The sequence below is a fragment of the Lethenteron reissneri genome, chromosome 50, assembly GCF_015708825.2.
Source record: "Lethenteron reissneri isolate LAM-NWPU_2019-01 chromosome 50, ASM1570882v1, whole genome shotgun sequence".
NCBI lineage: Eukaryota > Metazoa > Chordata > Hyperoartia > Petromyzontiformes > Petromyzontidae > Lethenteron > Lethenteron reissneri.
In genome coordinates, this window is record NC_083828.1 from 832083 (window position 1) to 846213 (window position 14131).

General features: G+C 55.9%; 1 protein-coding gene across 1 annotated transcript in view; it reads right to left on the bottom strand.

Moving 5' to 3' along the window:
* Window positions 1-934: 934 nt before the first annotated feature.
* Window positions 935-14131, bottom strand: part of LOC133355173 (uncharacterized) — a 92136-nt gene continuing 78939 nt past the window's right edge. The window contains exons 4-6 of the mRNA XM_061572515.1: window positions 12381-13974; window positions 4019-4525; window positions 935-2294 (exon numbers count right to left, since the gene is read on the bottom strand). Coding sequence (XP_061428499.1) covers window positions 2185-2294; window positions 4019-4525; window positions 12381-13974 — 2211 coding nt within the window. The 3' untranslated portion in view covers window positions 935-2184. The remainder of the gene's footprint in view (window positions 2295-4018; window positions 4526-12380; window positions 13975-14131) is intronic.

Genomic DNA, 14131 nt, shown 5'->3' on the forward strand with positions numbered 1-14131 from the left:
GGTCTGCGAGCGCGACTGTCGGACGGACGTTCTCCGGGTTCACCGACGCAACTCTGAGAGCTCTTGCGTTGCGCGTTCTCACATCGTCCTTGGCTTTTCCGGGACATCCCACTTTTTGCGGAGGTAGCGGCTGTCCTGGGAAATCTGCGAGTCCTTCCGAGCAAGAGTAATGATCATGATGATGCTACCACGCCACTCGTGACAAGCGGGCAGCGTTTCCGCTCTTCCCACGACCCGGTCCCGGCTTTTGTACCGTAGAGGTGGCAACCGCAGTGGCACAATGAGGCGACGCAACGCGTCTGTCGCGATACCTTGCCCGTCGGTCGTGGTAGTGCTGTTCCCCGTGAATGCCATCGCGGCAAGATCAACATAACTGGCTGAATCCAAGTGGTTTGATTTACACAAACATTCTTAATGCTTGAAGATGCTTAAATGCCATTTGTCACATTGCTTATCAGTGGCATTACACGTTTCATTAGTTGACATTTAAATTATTAAAAACTCATTTTATTCATTTTGTATGCATCTCAAACCCGACTTGATTGATGGCTCTCTTCTCAAAACCCACTTTCCATTTTCCTGCGAAAATCATAATCGAGGCATTTGTGCTCAGCTCCTGTTTACAGCCCCCAAGGCAGTGCTGGAAATTCCACATTCCTATGGGTGGCTTGAGTCTTCCCACAGAGCAGCCACTGTCTACTTGCTTGTACATACCTTAAAATACCAGCAAGTTATTCGATTCATCGAAATATTTCACTGGAAAAATGCGCTGAGATGGAACATCTCGTGTCCAGGATAATATTGGGATTCAAACAGTTTCTTATAGAATCTCGAGAAGAGATCACGTACTTTTATGATGAACACCAATGGCTTACTTACTGCGCGTCACAGATTCACAATGAAGAGTGAGTAGAAAAGATGACGTTGCTACATTCTCTACCACGGTAGTGAGCAATGAATCCCAACACCCTGCACTCCGATATGAAGCCACAGATGTAGCGATTGGACTGTTTTTGGTTTCGGCTTAAACTCGGCAAATTAGAAATACATTTGGCGAGTTTAAAAAGGTCAACATTTTATTAATGCAAAATAAAAAAAAACAGAGTGAACAAAATTCAGTGCAAGTAGAGCGATAATCAGCCGAGTTTGGAACCGCTCGATTTTTCTTGGCCGGCGAAAAATGTCGCTTACGAAAATGTATCGAACAAAAAAACCTCGCGCACCTACACGGAACTCAGGACCTTACTCGTGACAAATGCTACAGATGCACGACCACAGTATAAGTTACTCACTTGTCCATGGTTTCCACGCAATTCGTTAAATCAGATTCAAAATATATTCTTTATTTTTATGTAATACGTAAAAAGCTGCCAACGTTCGTTTAAAAAAAGAAACCCGCTGCCGTTTTAAATCTCGCGTTGCGTCCGTTGACGTTCGCTCTCTCCACCAAGATCTGCGTGGACAGCGTTAAACAATTATAAACAATTGAACAATTATGAACAATTATAAAATACGCGTCACTAAGGCAAGACTGGACCTTTTATGCCCCCATCCTCAGACAACCTCCATAGCGAGTGGAGGGCGGCAGACGCCACTGTCCGCTCGCGGTCCGTCGCTCAGTCCGTCTTCACATCGCTACTTCCACAGGGTACGGGTGCAAAACACTTATATGAGCGTCTTGCTGGCACTGATGGCGATTGATGATGATGATGATGCTGCCTTTGTAATGGTGCCGTAAGGTGGCCATCAGCGTGTGTTTTCCAGTCCAACAGCTGGGAGCCGTCGCTCGCTCTGCAGCCTTCTTCACACGTTTGAAACTCCCCCGTGCTCTGCTGCTCTTCCTAGATCCTCCAAGTGCATTGATCAGCAAACGGTGGGCGAGTGGCACCAGCACCCACAGTGCCGATGCTGTGGTCGTCGTCGTCGTGGTTTCTGTTTGCGTGGTCGTGACCCCCCCCCCCCCGCACCCTTCACCATCTGCGCAGACCGAACAGAGGGCCACAATGCAAGCCGCTGCATTTGTAGTTCCGCAGGGACGGTGGCGACGCGCCCGAGGACAACAGGGAATGGGATCCGCGCAAATCCTGGGCAGGAGTCGCTCCCACGTCATCAAGTGCTCGTTTCCGTTTCACTTCTCACGAAATCCACCGCGCAAGGCCAGGAGGCCTCGAAACCTTCCCCCGGTCAGTGCTCCTGCGTGACCAGTCTAAGTTTGTCCTCCCTCCGTTTGAACGGTAAGTGCGACTTTGGGTCCGTTCTCTCACACGGATGAGGATGCAGAATCGCAGTCCTTCCTGAAATGGAAACAAAAACAAAAACACGCGCCACATTATTAGCCCTTTGTCCTCCCACGGCTGGATGAACCCAATAAACAGGCAACACTCGGCCATCGGTCAGCATGGGGTTGGAACGGTTGAACCAACGTTTGCCCATGTTTACCAGGAAGGCCCCCCCCACCCCTGACAACACCCTTTGGCCATGGGGGATCTCTATATTTATGTATGTGAACTTGTTCGCATAATAGATACGTGGCCAGCCGTGCTAATCTATGACCATACTTGACCAGCGCAGGCTGGTGAAGACGGAGTTGGCCCATGGCCAGTTCAGCGATCAATCGCCACTGATAATTGGCCCTGGATGGGAATAGAACTCAAGCCGCGGGGTTCAGAGAAAAGTGTGCTCACCACCGCACCACCGCTCCTCATACACAAAAATAGTTTTGATTGACATTTTTCCAGATACTGGTTTCCTTCGCTCTACGCGAGGTCGGTTTGTGCAATTTCACGTACATGGCGCTAACCCATTAATACCCCAAATTAACTCTATGCGGTATGAATTCACTCATACGCGACTATGTGGTCGGACGTGGGACAACATTGCGTGTGTGTGTGCTGTGTGCGCTACTCGGCAAGCAGCTGTCTCGTGGGGTTTCACTTTGTGCACCTTGTTTGGAATGCATCGACCTCCTAAAGCGAGGGAAATCCGTCATTGGATTTTTAGATATTTATGACCAATATTGGATACTATTTCGTATTTCAATATGTATTATATTTCAAAAACTTTCATTGTTTATGCACTATATTTGATCATTTTAGCAATTATAAACGTGAAGTTCCACATGTAAGAGAAGCAATTTAACATCAGGTCGTTTTCCACTTTTGGCAGGAAGTTCCAACGTGACGTAGAGAAAGTATTGAACTTCTTTCGTACTGTATGTAGCCATCAAACAAAGACTGTCACTGAATCGCGTGCTTTCAGATGTCCTTTTGTGGCCGTCTGGAACGCTCTTCCTTCCGATATTATGAAGCCACTGGAGCTATGCACTTTGAAATAATCTAGATTGAAAACTAATTTCTTCAGAACTGCTATTTGTGTTTAGGTTGTTGTCCTTCCCCGCACCTCCGATTATAATATACACACATACAACCGTGCTTATCTGACGTCACTCTCTGCGACAATGCCATGGCGATGACGACGTCTCACGCGGCCTTCGGTCACGAGCACAAGCGCAATCAACGCCGTGACCTCGGCGGCCGAGATCCCGGCATCGAACTCGCGCTCACGAAAGCAGTGGGGAGGCGACTACGGCACAAACGCCCCCCCCCCCCCCCCCTGTGCAGGGCCCAAACGATGGCCACAATATGCCGCTCACTCCGCATGGCGCAGGTAAACGTCGATGGGCAGATCCGGGGATAAGAATTAAGAAGACACTTAACAAAAACATTTCATAATCTGGGCCTGATTTTCAGATTTTTTCTAAATCATTTTGAAATCGGGAGAACATCCTTATCATAAAACGTACATTAATCAAAATCATAGTTTCCTCTCAAAGGAAAAAAATACACACACACTGTAAAAGTGTTTCCCTACTGCGCAATATTTAAACTGCCATAATTAAAACAAATCTGCATTGCAGAATAAAAAAAAAGTATTCCTAGGGAATGACTCAATGCACTTTAACACCAGCCAACATCTTCGTGAGTCTGCACAATTGCGGAGCTGTATCGGCGCCACCCACCTTGGTGGCTGTGGACCGCGGCCGCGACTTTTCGCTTCCTCCCGGCCCGCTCGTTATCGGGCGCAGGCTCCCCTCGGTAGGGCGGCAGGGAGCGGCACTGCAGCACCGCCCTCCGCACCACGCGCTCGATCGAGTCCGAAATGCCGCTCGTCCCTTCAGAGTCGTCCGTGTCCCCTGCAGGGGGGAGACGTCCCCTCGAGGCGGATGCCACGGACGTCGGATCTTCGTCCCTGGGCGCTGCCACCGCCGTGGCCGCCGTGGCCGCCGCGGCCGCCGGGGAGACGTCTTCGTGGGCCTTCGGCGGCCGCCCGCGGCCCCTGTGGCCTCGCCGGTGCGCCCCGTGGATGGGGAGCTGGGTCTGGCCGATGTGACCGAGGCCGAGGCCGAGGCCGTGCGGCCGGGTCAGGGTTAGGGCCGGGCGGTCGAATTTGCCGGGTCGCCAGGTTTGGCCGCTTGCGTCGTCAATCCACTTTGCCCGGTGCGCCGCCTCCGGTCTCGCGCGGTCATCTGCCGGCGCAGAGGGAGAGGAGAGAACGCGATGGCACTGAGCGACGCGGGACTTGCAGCACACTCACCCTCCCGGGGCGTGCACAATCATCGACGCTGAGAAACTTCGCCTGTGAGCAAGTCACCCAGAATGCACCCAATCCGATCAGATCTGATAAGATAAGAAGGATTGAGCCTGCAAAATGCACGGATGAGTGACCACCATGCACGCCAGCTTGTCATAGGCAGGTTGCGGGCAGCAGAGGGCGGTGCAGAAAAATATATTGTTGTACTGTATATCTATGCTGCTCTTCTAGCAACCAGCACTGACGAGGTTGGTGAGGTGTGATTAAATAACCATAATTATGATGACCCACACAGCATGGGGAGGCTATAATTTTTCAGTGGGTTGACGAAACGGTTGTATGTGTAGATGTATGACATACGACCTTTGACCCACGTAAATAAATAAAAAACCGTGACCAAAATTGGTGGTGGAAGGCGAAGCCTTGACGAGATTTCAGGTCACTCATGCAAGGACAGTTTTGCTAAATTCATAACTTCGAAACATTCACAGGATGGGCCGATACCAGCTTGTATTCAACTATTCAAACACTCAGGGTATTTCTCTGCTATAGCAAAGCGTGGGTGCAGCAACTATCTCTGTCAGTGGTCCTGAACCAGTGGTAAAAAAAAATCCACATTCCTATGTCAGGAGACGGTCAGGTTATCGTGGCTTTTTGCAAAGAGGTACTTATTTGATCAACTTCAAAATGCGTTTCAGGGTTGAAAAATTCAGTTAATTTCCCAAAGAAGCTTGCAGCACGTGGAGGAAAAAGTCGGGACACCGTTCCTAGCAACACAACCGAAAAAAACACATCGGTAGAGAGCTGCACAGCAGGTACAAGCGCAAAAAACCTCCTCAGAGAAAATAATGAATTTGCCACAATTACTTTGGCTGGGGAGGGGCGGTTCCAAACTCAAAATCCTATGACTTGGAGCCCTGTCGCCGAGCTGGACCTTCAGCTGGACTTGAACCGCTTAGAAGGTCACACGTGACCTTTAAAGAAGCAGCGGGTAACCGAGGCTCGACGCAAGATAATCCTTGGGCTCAGGTGCCACTTTTTCCTGATGTCACGTTGCAGCCAAAGTCTATAACGGGCGGAGGCAGCTCGGTAAAAGCAGGCAACTTGCCACGGTTTGTGCAACTGTGTGGCGAAAGGAGGCGAGCGTGTGCGAGGTGATGCAACACGCTTGCTTTCGGCTGCTAAGCGGGTGCCCGCAAAGGATTAAGAAGTCATCTCGGAAAGGTTCGCTGCGGCCTCAGAAAAGCAAGGTCGAGCCGTTTGGTTTCATTGTATTATTGTCGTTAACTCAAGCATGCGAGCGGTCTACTTCGTTAGCGATTTATTCATGGAAATACATATTTGCGGACGTGCGATTGAAAATAAAAAATCGCGGCGCTCTCCATGTGACGGGAGCCTCGGGAGCAAGGGAGCAAGGCTTTCAGTCCCTCCCCTCTCCGTCACGACCGGCACTTTTCTTATCGCGTTTCCCAAAACTCCCCTCCCGCAAGAGATATTGCATCGCAAAACAGGGCCCAATTCAGGAAGCACTTTTATCACCGCTTCACGACCAAATGGAGAAGTATTTTTCACACACTGTATTCAAAGAACCTTAAACTTAATCGGCAAATGCCGGCTGCAAAACGGCCGGTCTCGTCAGAGCTCGGAAGCCAAGCAGGGCCGAGCCTGGAAATGTCGCTTCGGATCCGCGACCGTCCTGCATAACAGGCCTTATAGGCTTTCTGCACAGCTGTGCGGAGGACAGTGCAGGGACATCCTTCGTTGTACTGTACGTGTACATTCCCTGCCTTCATCAAACACGGACAGACCAGCGGCTCGACTCCGCGAATAGAAATAGCTCGTGAGGCCTGGAACCATCAGCACTACCGTGGCAAAGGTGGGTGGGCGCGGTGCTGTCGGTGACTTCACCCCTCGGGTGCCGTGCCCGCCTTAATAGGCGCTCGCTAACATCGCTTGACACAGCAGTCGATGTCGGCGGTCAGAGTCAAGGCGGCATTGTGGAAAAAGCCGCCGATGCTGCAGCCACAACAACGCTTTCTACCATCTTCCACATCGAGCGGTTTCTAGTTGATTTCATTGAACCGGGTGAGAACAGGATGTCGTGTCTTTCGCAAAGGTGACCCGGGGCATTAGTCTGCGAGTAGGTGGCGATGATTACCAATGAGATATAATCCCAAAGGAGTAATTTACTTGGTAATATTCAAAATGTAGCCAATTTGAATCTTGAGGGGATCTTTCACGGCCGCTGTGTGAAGCAGCAGAGGGTGTGCAGTCTCGTTCAGAATCAGAATCTTTATTCACACTGGAGGAATCCGATAAGCTATGAAGCTGATATCCAGGGGTTTTACTGTTGTTACTGCACCCACAGCAATAACCAGGGCGGCCGCTGGATTCGAACCGTGAACGTCTGAAACGAGCGGCGAGCACAGCTCCCAAACGCGGCCTCCAAGACCTGCGCTGAGCGCATCGGATTTCTCCAGGATGAATGAATATTGTGATTCTGCGTTTACGGAGAGTATCCGTGTGTGTTGTCAGAGGCAGAACCAGATCCAGACATTTTCAGTCTCTAAATATCATGCTTTTTAAAAGGGCCCTACAATCACAAAATATACATACACAAACATTCCATGTATTGTTTGCTAAAACATCCATAAAATACCGATGTTTGGGGTTCAAACAGGGGGACGCTTGCCCAAAACGCTTCACCCCCTCCACCCCTATCTGCCACCACTGCTCTGTGTGGGAGCGTGTCTGTACATCGACCTAGGTCGACTCAGCCTCAAATGAGTACCCGGTGTATAAACATTGCCACTCTGGAGACAAAGGTGACCCATCGTGGTTTTAGCCATCCGCCCCCTCCTTGTGCGCCGTGCCGGCCTCCGTAGGTGCCTCTCGCTAACAGCGCTTGCGCCCACAGCCTGTCAAGGCTACACGGGGCATCTTTGTCTTTGTTTAGCGACCACCCCCTCCCACTCCGCGACCTACACTCCCCGCTCATTCAGACAATTTGCGTGACGGCGCCGCGCAGCCTTCATCACCCTCGCTTCCCATCATTGCCGGCCGCGTGCGATGACGACGACGACGACTCCATCCCCTCCGCCCCCCCACCCCGCCCATGACAGAGACGATCGGCGCTGCCAGCCCAGTGGCCGATGGCCCCGGCGCGGCCCCGGCGCGAATCGAAGCGGCGGCCGTCGCCCGCGCTGCGCCCCGCCGGCCGACCGGACGGGGCGTCGTGCCGCGAGGGGCAGCGCCTCCGGGTCCACGACACGGCGACGTCGATATCCCGCGGGTGGCGGAGACGATGTTGTCTTTGTGCGAATTATTTAATTATTTATATTCACGCTAATAATTGCGCACGGCCGTTGTCAACCCGCTGACGGATCAGAGCCGCTCTCCCCGCTCCTTGCCGAGCTCTGTTGGTGGTGGGGCTTCCATGGCTCCCGCCACGCCGCTCATGGCAGGCTCATGCGGTGGAGAGGGTGGCGAGGGGGACCCGTAACCTCCACCGCTGAGAACAGGAGCAGCAGCAGCAGCTGCCAGCGTGGTGCTGGGAGAGCCACCACCTCCTGGTTCCACTCCGAGTCCAGAACTTGGGACATGTTATCGTCGCTTCACCATCACTGGGTCAGACTCCCTGGCGAATGGCATTGTGGGGGGGTGGCCCTCTTATTTATTTTACTATTTTTATTTCACCAGGTAAGGCCCACTCAGCTATGTAGCTCTTTTTCCGAAGCGACATGGCCACAAATGAGAGCTCAACGAAGTGGATTAACGTCCCGTGGAAACTGAGAGCAGCCAAATACTCCCCAGACGCACGTCGATTCTCAACGTGGAGGGAAAACCCAGAGGACCCGGAGACAAATCCACGCGACCAAGGAGAGAACATGTACACTCCAAATATACAGCAGGCGTCAAGGTTGGGATCAAGCCCACGACTTCCTGTACACACCAGGCGAGGTCGGTAATAGTTCAGAGTTTAATACGGCGCTTTGGGGGCCCGTCGTGATACTGTCCATCCCTTGTCCCCCTGCCGCGGTTGGAATCTCGCCCGGAGAGTGTCGGAGTGCAAGTGGACGCGGTAGCTCGAGTGTAGATCAGAGGAATACCTTTGGAATCACGAGCTTACCGAGCTTAATATAGACACAGGGTGGGGGGGGGGGCCTTCTGAGACCGCCACGTCCTGCCTCAGTGATGTTGAAAGCCACGTGGGTGGGAGCCTCATAACCTCGGGAGTGGAAACGCTTAATATTTATAATACAACGGGGAGACCCTGCACAGGCAAAACCCCCGAGCTTGCTTCAGATGTATTTGTTTACTTATTCCAATGAATAGACCTACGCCTACATCTGTCGTGAGGTGTGCAGGGAGGAGGATGCTCATATCTCGGGCCACCTAGGGTAGGGTGTGGCTGAGAGAAAATAAATACATGATAAACACGGGGGCCGCATCAAATAGGAGGTCTCAATGTGTATGCGTCTGCATGCGTCTGTGTGTGCGTGCGTCTGTGTGCACGTGCGTCTGCGTGTGTGTGTGTATATGCGTCTGCGTGTGTGTGTGTGCGTGCAGAGCGGTAGTGTAGTGATTACAAACCCGGCCACCCGAGTTAAATTCCAGCTCATGGCCAACACCAGCAAAGATTATCTGAACCGGTCTTGGGCTTCAACTAGGTCGGCTCAGCCTCAAATGTCTACCTGGTGCGATGTGTAAACATCTCCAATGGGGAGACAAGGCGGCATAACGTGGTGCTGGCCACTCACCCCCCGTGTGCCGTTCCCGGCCTTCACAGGTGCTCGCTAACAACATTTGCCCCAACAGCCTGTTAAGGCTACGGGGGGGGGAGGGATCTTTGTGTGTCTGAGCTGCAAGTGTGTTTTCCTTAAATGGGCTGTGCAGTGCACCGTGTTGTTTGTCTCTTGGCCTTCCTGCGCACAGGCCGCACACACTCCGCACTTTCCCCGGCGCTCGGCAACGCGGCAACGCGGCAACGCGAGCCGCTCGCGACGCGTGCCGATGCCGGCGACGATCAGCGTCGGTGGTGGTGGTGGAGGGGGGGGCCACTGCGGCCACTATCGACAACTCCGCGCACGCTCGAGACTCTGGCCGCGTCATGACGCACGCGGCTCTTTCCCAGCGCTCGAATCACGGCCACCAGAGGAGGGGGTGGGGGGCTGCCGGGCACCCACACTCGGCCGGACGCCGCGAGCCCGGATTCCGCCGGGCAGCGCGGTTAAAGCATTCATCAATCGCCCCGGCACGGGCTCTGTTAAACATTAAACCCCGAATTACCTGCCCATAACTCGGCGGGCCAATCCATCATGCGTGACACAGGGCGCATGACGTACGCTTTGTGGTATAGCCCCAGGGTCATGGGTGAGAGTGGGGGGGACAATGGGCGGGGGGGGAGGAATTGAGAGGTAGGGTGGGGAACAGGGGAGAGCGGTACGTGCATATGCTCGATCCACTGCTGGATGAGGGCCGGGCGAGTCGAGCGTGGGGAGGGGGTCGTCTGACCGTACCTGGCCGTGAGGTGCAACAATTGGGGGGTTTGTAACTCGCTGCCCTCTGCTGACCCCCGTGTAAACAGAACCCACGCCAACCGGGCGTGCATGCCGGTCACCCATCCAAGCACTCTCAGGGCTCAACTCTGCTTAGCTTCTGAGGTCTGATGGTCGGCGTACACTGGGATATGGGGAGGCCGAGCAGCGGCGATTCGATTCAGGATTCGATGATTACCGTATTAGCCCCGTCGTGACTGTCACAGCCTCTAGTGGCAACCCCGTCACGACGACGCGCATTGGATCTGTTTCACCGCTCCATCTCCGCGGTGGCAGGCCTCTCCGACGCGCTTTCTCTTTTGGCCGCCGTGTCCCCGCACCTCCGATTAGCGCGGTGTGACTCGGTCGGGTGCGACAGAAGCTCAACATACACGTAAAACACACGCGTGCCCTTCCGCCGCCGGTCTGTGCCCGGGCTTTACTCGCTACCCACGGTCACCGCGATGCCTCCGATTTGTGTTTGGCCTCCGCTCCGCGTGCTTCTCTCCCCAAGCGTTCAATTCTCTCCACGCTTCTTTGCGCACTCTTCAGCTTTTGTTTCCTTTGCCAGTGTCCGCCCCCCCCCCCCCCCCCGCGCCTTTGATCCGTACGGGTGTCGCAGTTGGCAGCTACGGACACATCTCCCATCAGTCCCAATGGGTCTTCTGTTTCTCATCATCAAATTGAGCCTCTCTCTCCAAATACACCCCACGCTGCCGAGTAAAGTAGTGTGTGTGTCGTGTCGGTTGTTTGGTGATAATGGGGGGCTGGGGGGTAATGGTTACGCGATAGTAGATTATTATCATCATCATCGCATTTACGGATCCTTTGCCAATTCTCTGCGAGACGAAGACCGCCGCACGCCCTGCCGGTTACCGGTTGGCTATACTTCACCACGCTGGTCAGTGGGGGTCGGTGAAGTGACATGGCCAGTTCAGACGCGAGATGAACACTCGCCAGCGATTTGTATTCTCTCTAACCAGGAATTTACCTCGAACCGACCGGGGGGGGGGGGGGGGGGGGGGGGTTCAGTGCGTCGCGCGCTAACCATGGCCCCATCACTCCCTGTACAAAATATAAAAACATTCTTTCTGTATCTGTACCCGGGGAAGGCTCAGTGAGGGTTCAGCTTCAGCCTCACTGAAAGAGGATGGGAACCGGAGAGAGGACCTTGCTCAAGTCGCCAAAAAATACAAGGAGGTGGCGTGCGCAGAAAAGTCTCCCGCGCTTCTCTACGCGAGTTCCTAGAAATGTCTTGCCCACACGGCGTGCTAATCACGGCGCTGCTTCCCACAAACAACAACAACAGTCCGCGAGTACGCTTGGTATCCCGTGCCAGTCTTATAGCGCGGCGCTATCACAGTGGGCAATCTTGCCGTGTATGTGCGATCCCCAATGAGTCAACTTGCCGGAGCCACTCTTGAACAACGCGACGGGCCCCTCTGTGGCGAATGGCGCCACGGGATCGTGAAGCAGGCGAGCGCACGGTGTTTGCCGGTCGCTGCACCCAAACCGGGGAGGCCCGCCAGATTTGAACCATGATCCTCCGCGACAATCGGCAAACGCGCTTCCGCCGGGCCAGACATTGCAGATCTTATTTTTTTCCGTGGGGTTATCCTCGACTTAACTAAAGGTATGCGTGGGAAAATTCGGAGAATAATTGCAAATAGACAGAATAATACGATGAATAATAGCAGCTCCTTTGGATTATAACGTTCACGGGCAATAGGGTCGTGAGTAAGAGGAGGTCTGCTTCGTGCACACTGCATCCTACCCCCGCACCTCCGATGAGCACGTTTGTCTACGTACGATGCGAAAGAAGTTCGACATACAAACATAGAACTTCAGCGGATAATGTGTGGAACGCAATCACCTCTCAAATCAGCGTAGAAGGAATGACATCCAACCAGCATTCGATGGAGAAGAATACAGAAGAATCCTGCAGAGAAACCCACCATAAAAGGGAAACATGAGGCAGATCTGAGTGCCTTCGTTGAATCAATTTAGAGAATCGAGGTGATTTCCTCCGCAAATGAGCATTGAGGGTATCGGTGCTTATCCAGCACTTCACAGCCCCGAGGCGAGGGGGGTGGCGAGGCGGAATCTAACCATGGGGCGACCGCCCTCGACTTCCTTTGATCGACCCCGGGGGGAGATGAGGGGCCGAGTCAACCGCCCCCCCCCCAACCCAAGCCAGGATCTAAGCCGCTGCGCCGTCCGGCCGGCCGGCTCGTCGCCGGGCTCCGCACCAACCTGCTCGGGGCGACGCGTCCGCCGTCCTCGGCCGCTCTCCCTGCCGGAACGCAACCGCGGCGGCGGCGAGCGACCGGTCTCTCCTGGCGTCCCCCAAGAGCCCGGCCGCCGCCACCGCGGCCGCCGTCCTTTCCGGCGGCGCGAAGGTCCGCTCCCGCAACGACGAGGAGCGGGAGGAGGACGAGGCGGAGGAGGACGAGGCGGAGGACTTCCTCCTCTTCTCCGAGCGGCGCCGCGGGTCAGAGGCGTCGCCGGCCCCGTCGCAGGAGGCCGCCCGGTTCGCCCGTGCCGACGCGCTCGCCGATCGGCACGCCCCGGCGTCCGCACGGTTCCAAGGCGGACGCTTCTCGCTCCGTTCCCACCCGACGCCCGCGGCCGCCGGCCCGGGCTCGCCTCCCACGGGCGCCGGGCTCCTGCCCGGGAGCGTCGGCTCGGCCGACGGCACGCGGGCACCGAGCGAGTGTTGCCGCCGCTGCCGCCGCTGCCGCCGCTTGGCCTTCCCGCGCTCGCGATGCTTACGGCCACACTCACACTTAAACTTCGTGTCGACGTCATCGCCCCGACGGTGAATCGCGCGAGTTCTCCCCACCGAGTGGAACGGCGCGCGCCATCCATCGGGCGCCAGCGCGTGCCCCGCCCTGTGCTGCCGCTGCCGCTGCTGCTGCTGGTGGTGCGTCTTCCACTCGCGGCACCAATGCTTCTCCACTCTGGACGGCAAGGGGGAGGTCCCGGAGTCGCGTGCGGCCGGCGGGAGCGGCAGGAGCGGCGGGAGCGGCGGCAGCGGTGGCGCCGCCCGGCCGGCGCCGTGGGGCTGAGCCGCGGGGTATGCCGACGTTCCGAACGAACCGTAGCAGCAGCTCAGGTTCACCCCGCCGGCCGCTGCCGCCGGAACGGCCAAGGAGCCGTACGGCAGGCCGTAGGGGCCGTAGTAAACGCCGCCGGGCACGGAACCGTAGCTCCCGGCGCCGTGCGTCGTCACGGGGACATTGTCGGGCGCCTTGGGAGGCCTCCCGCGCCGCCGCTTCCTGGACCTCGCCTCGTTGTCCACGCGGAACGCCGGCGCCGAACCGTAGTAGCACGGGGACGGCGGCGGCGCACGCGGCGTCGGGAAGTTCACGCAGAAGATGCTGGGCAGGCGGCGGTGGCGCGGCTCGGCGTCACGGCGGCGCAAGCGCCCGCCGATGCGGCACCGCGCCAGCAGCCGCGTCAGCTCCTCCAGCTCGGCCAGAAAGCCGGGGTCCTGCCCTTTCTTGCGCCGCTTGTGCTGCCTCGGCCTCTTCGGCTTGTCCTGCCGGAAAGCGCCGCTCCTGCGCCGGCGTCGCAGACTCTCCCCGAGCGGCGGCGGCGACGGACGGGCCAGGCCGGCGACGGCATCCGAGGGCGACGCGGAAGAAACGAAGGAGCCCGGTCGTCGAGCGGTGCCGCGAGCGGCCACCGCAGTCACGGCGGCCGCGACGACAGCGGCCGACGCCGTGCGGAGGCTGTCCCGCTTGTCGGCGCGCCCCGACACGCTGTTGTTGTCTGTGCCGATGCCGCTGTCGCTGGGGATGGTTTCCTCGCTGTGCGACTCGCTGATGGGAGACGGCGTCGCCTCCTGGTAGGGGGGGGGTGGGGGTGGCAGCAACAGGCGGTCGGTGGGGCACTGCGCTCCTCACACTTGGTCGGGTCAAGAGCGTCATCGATTCGTGCAAAAAAAAACTAAGCAAATTGTGACTCCAAATGGGGAAAGGTCATCGAATTGCGTCCACAGT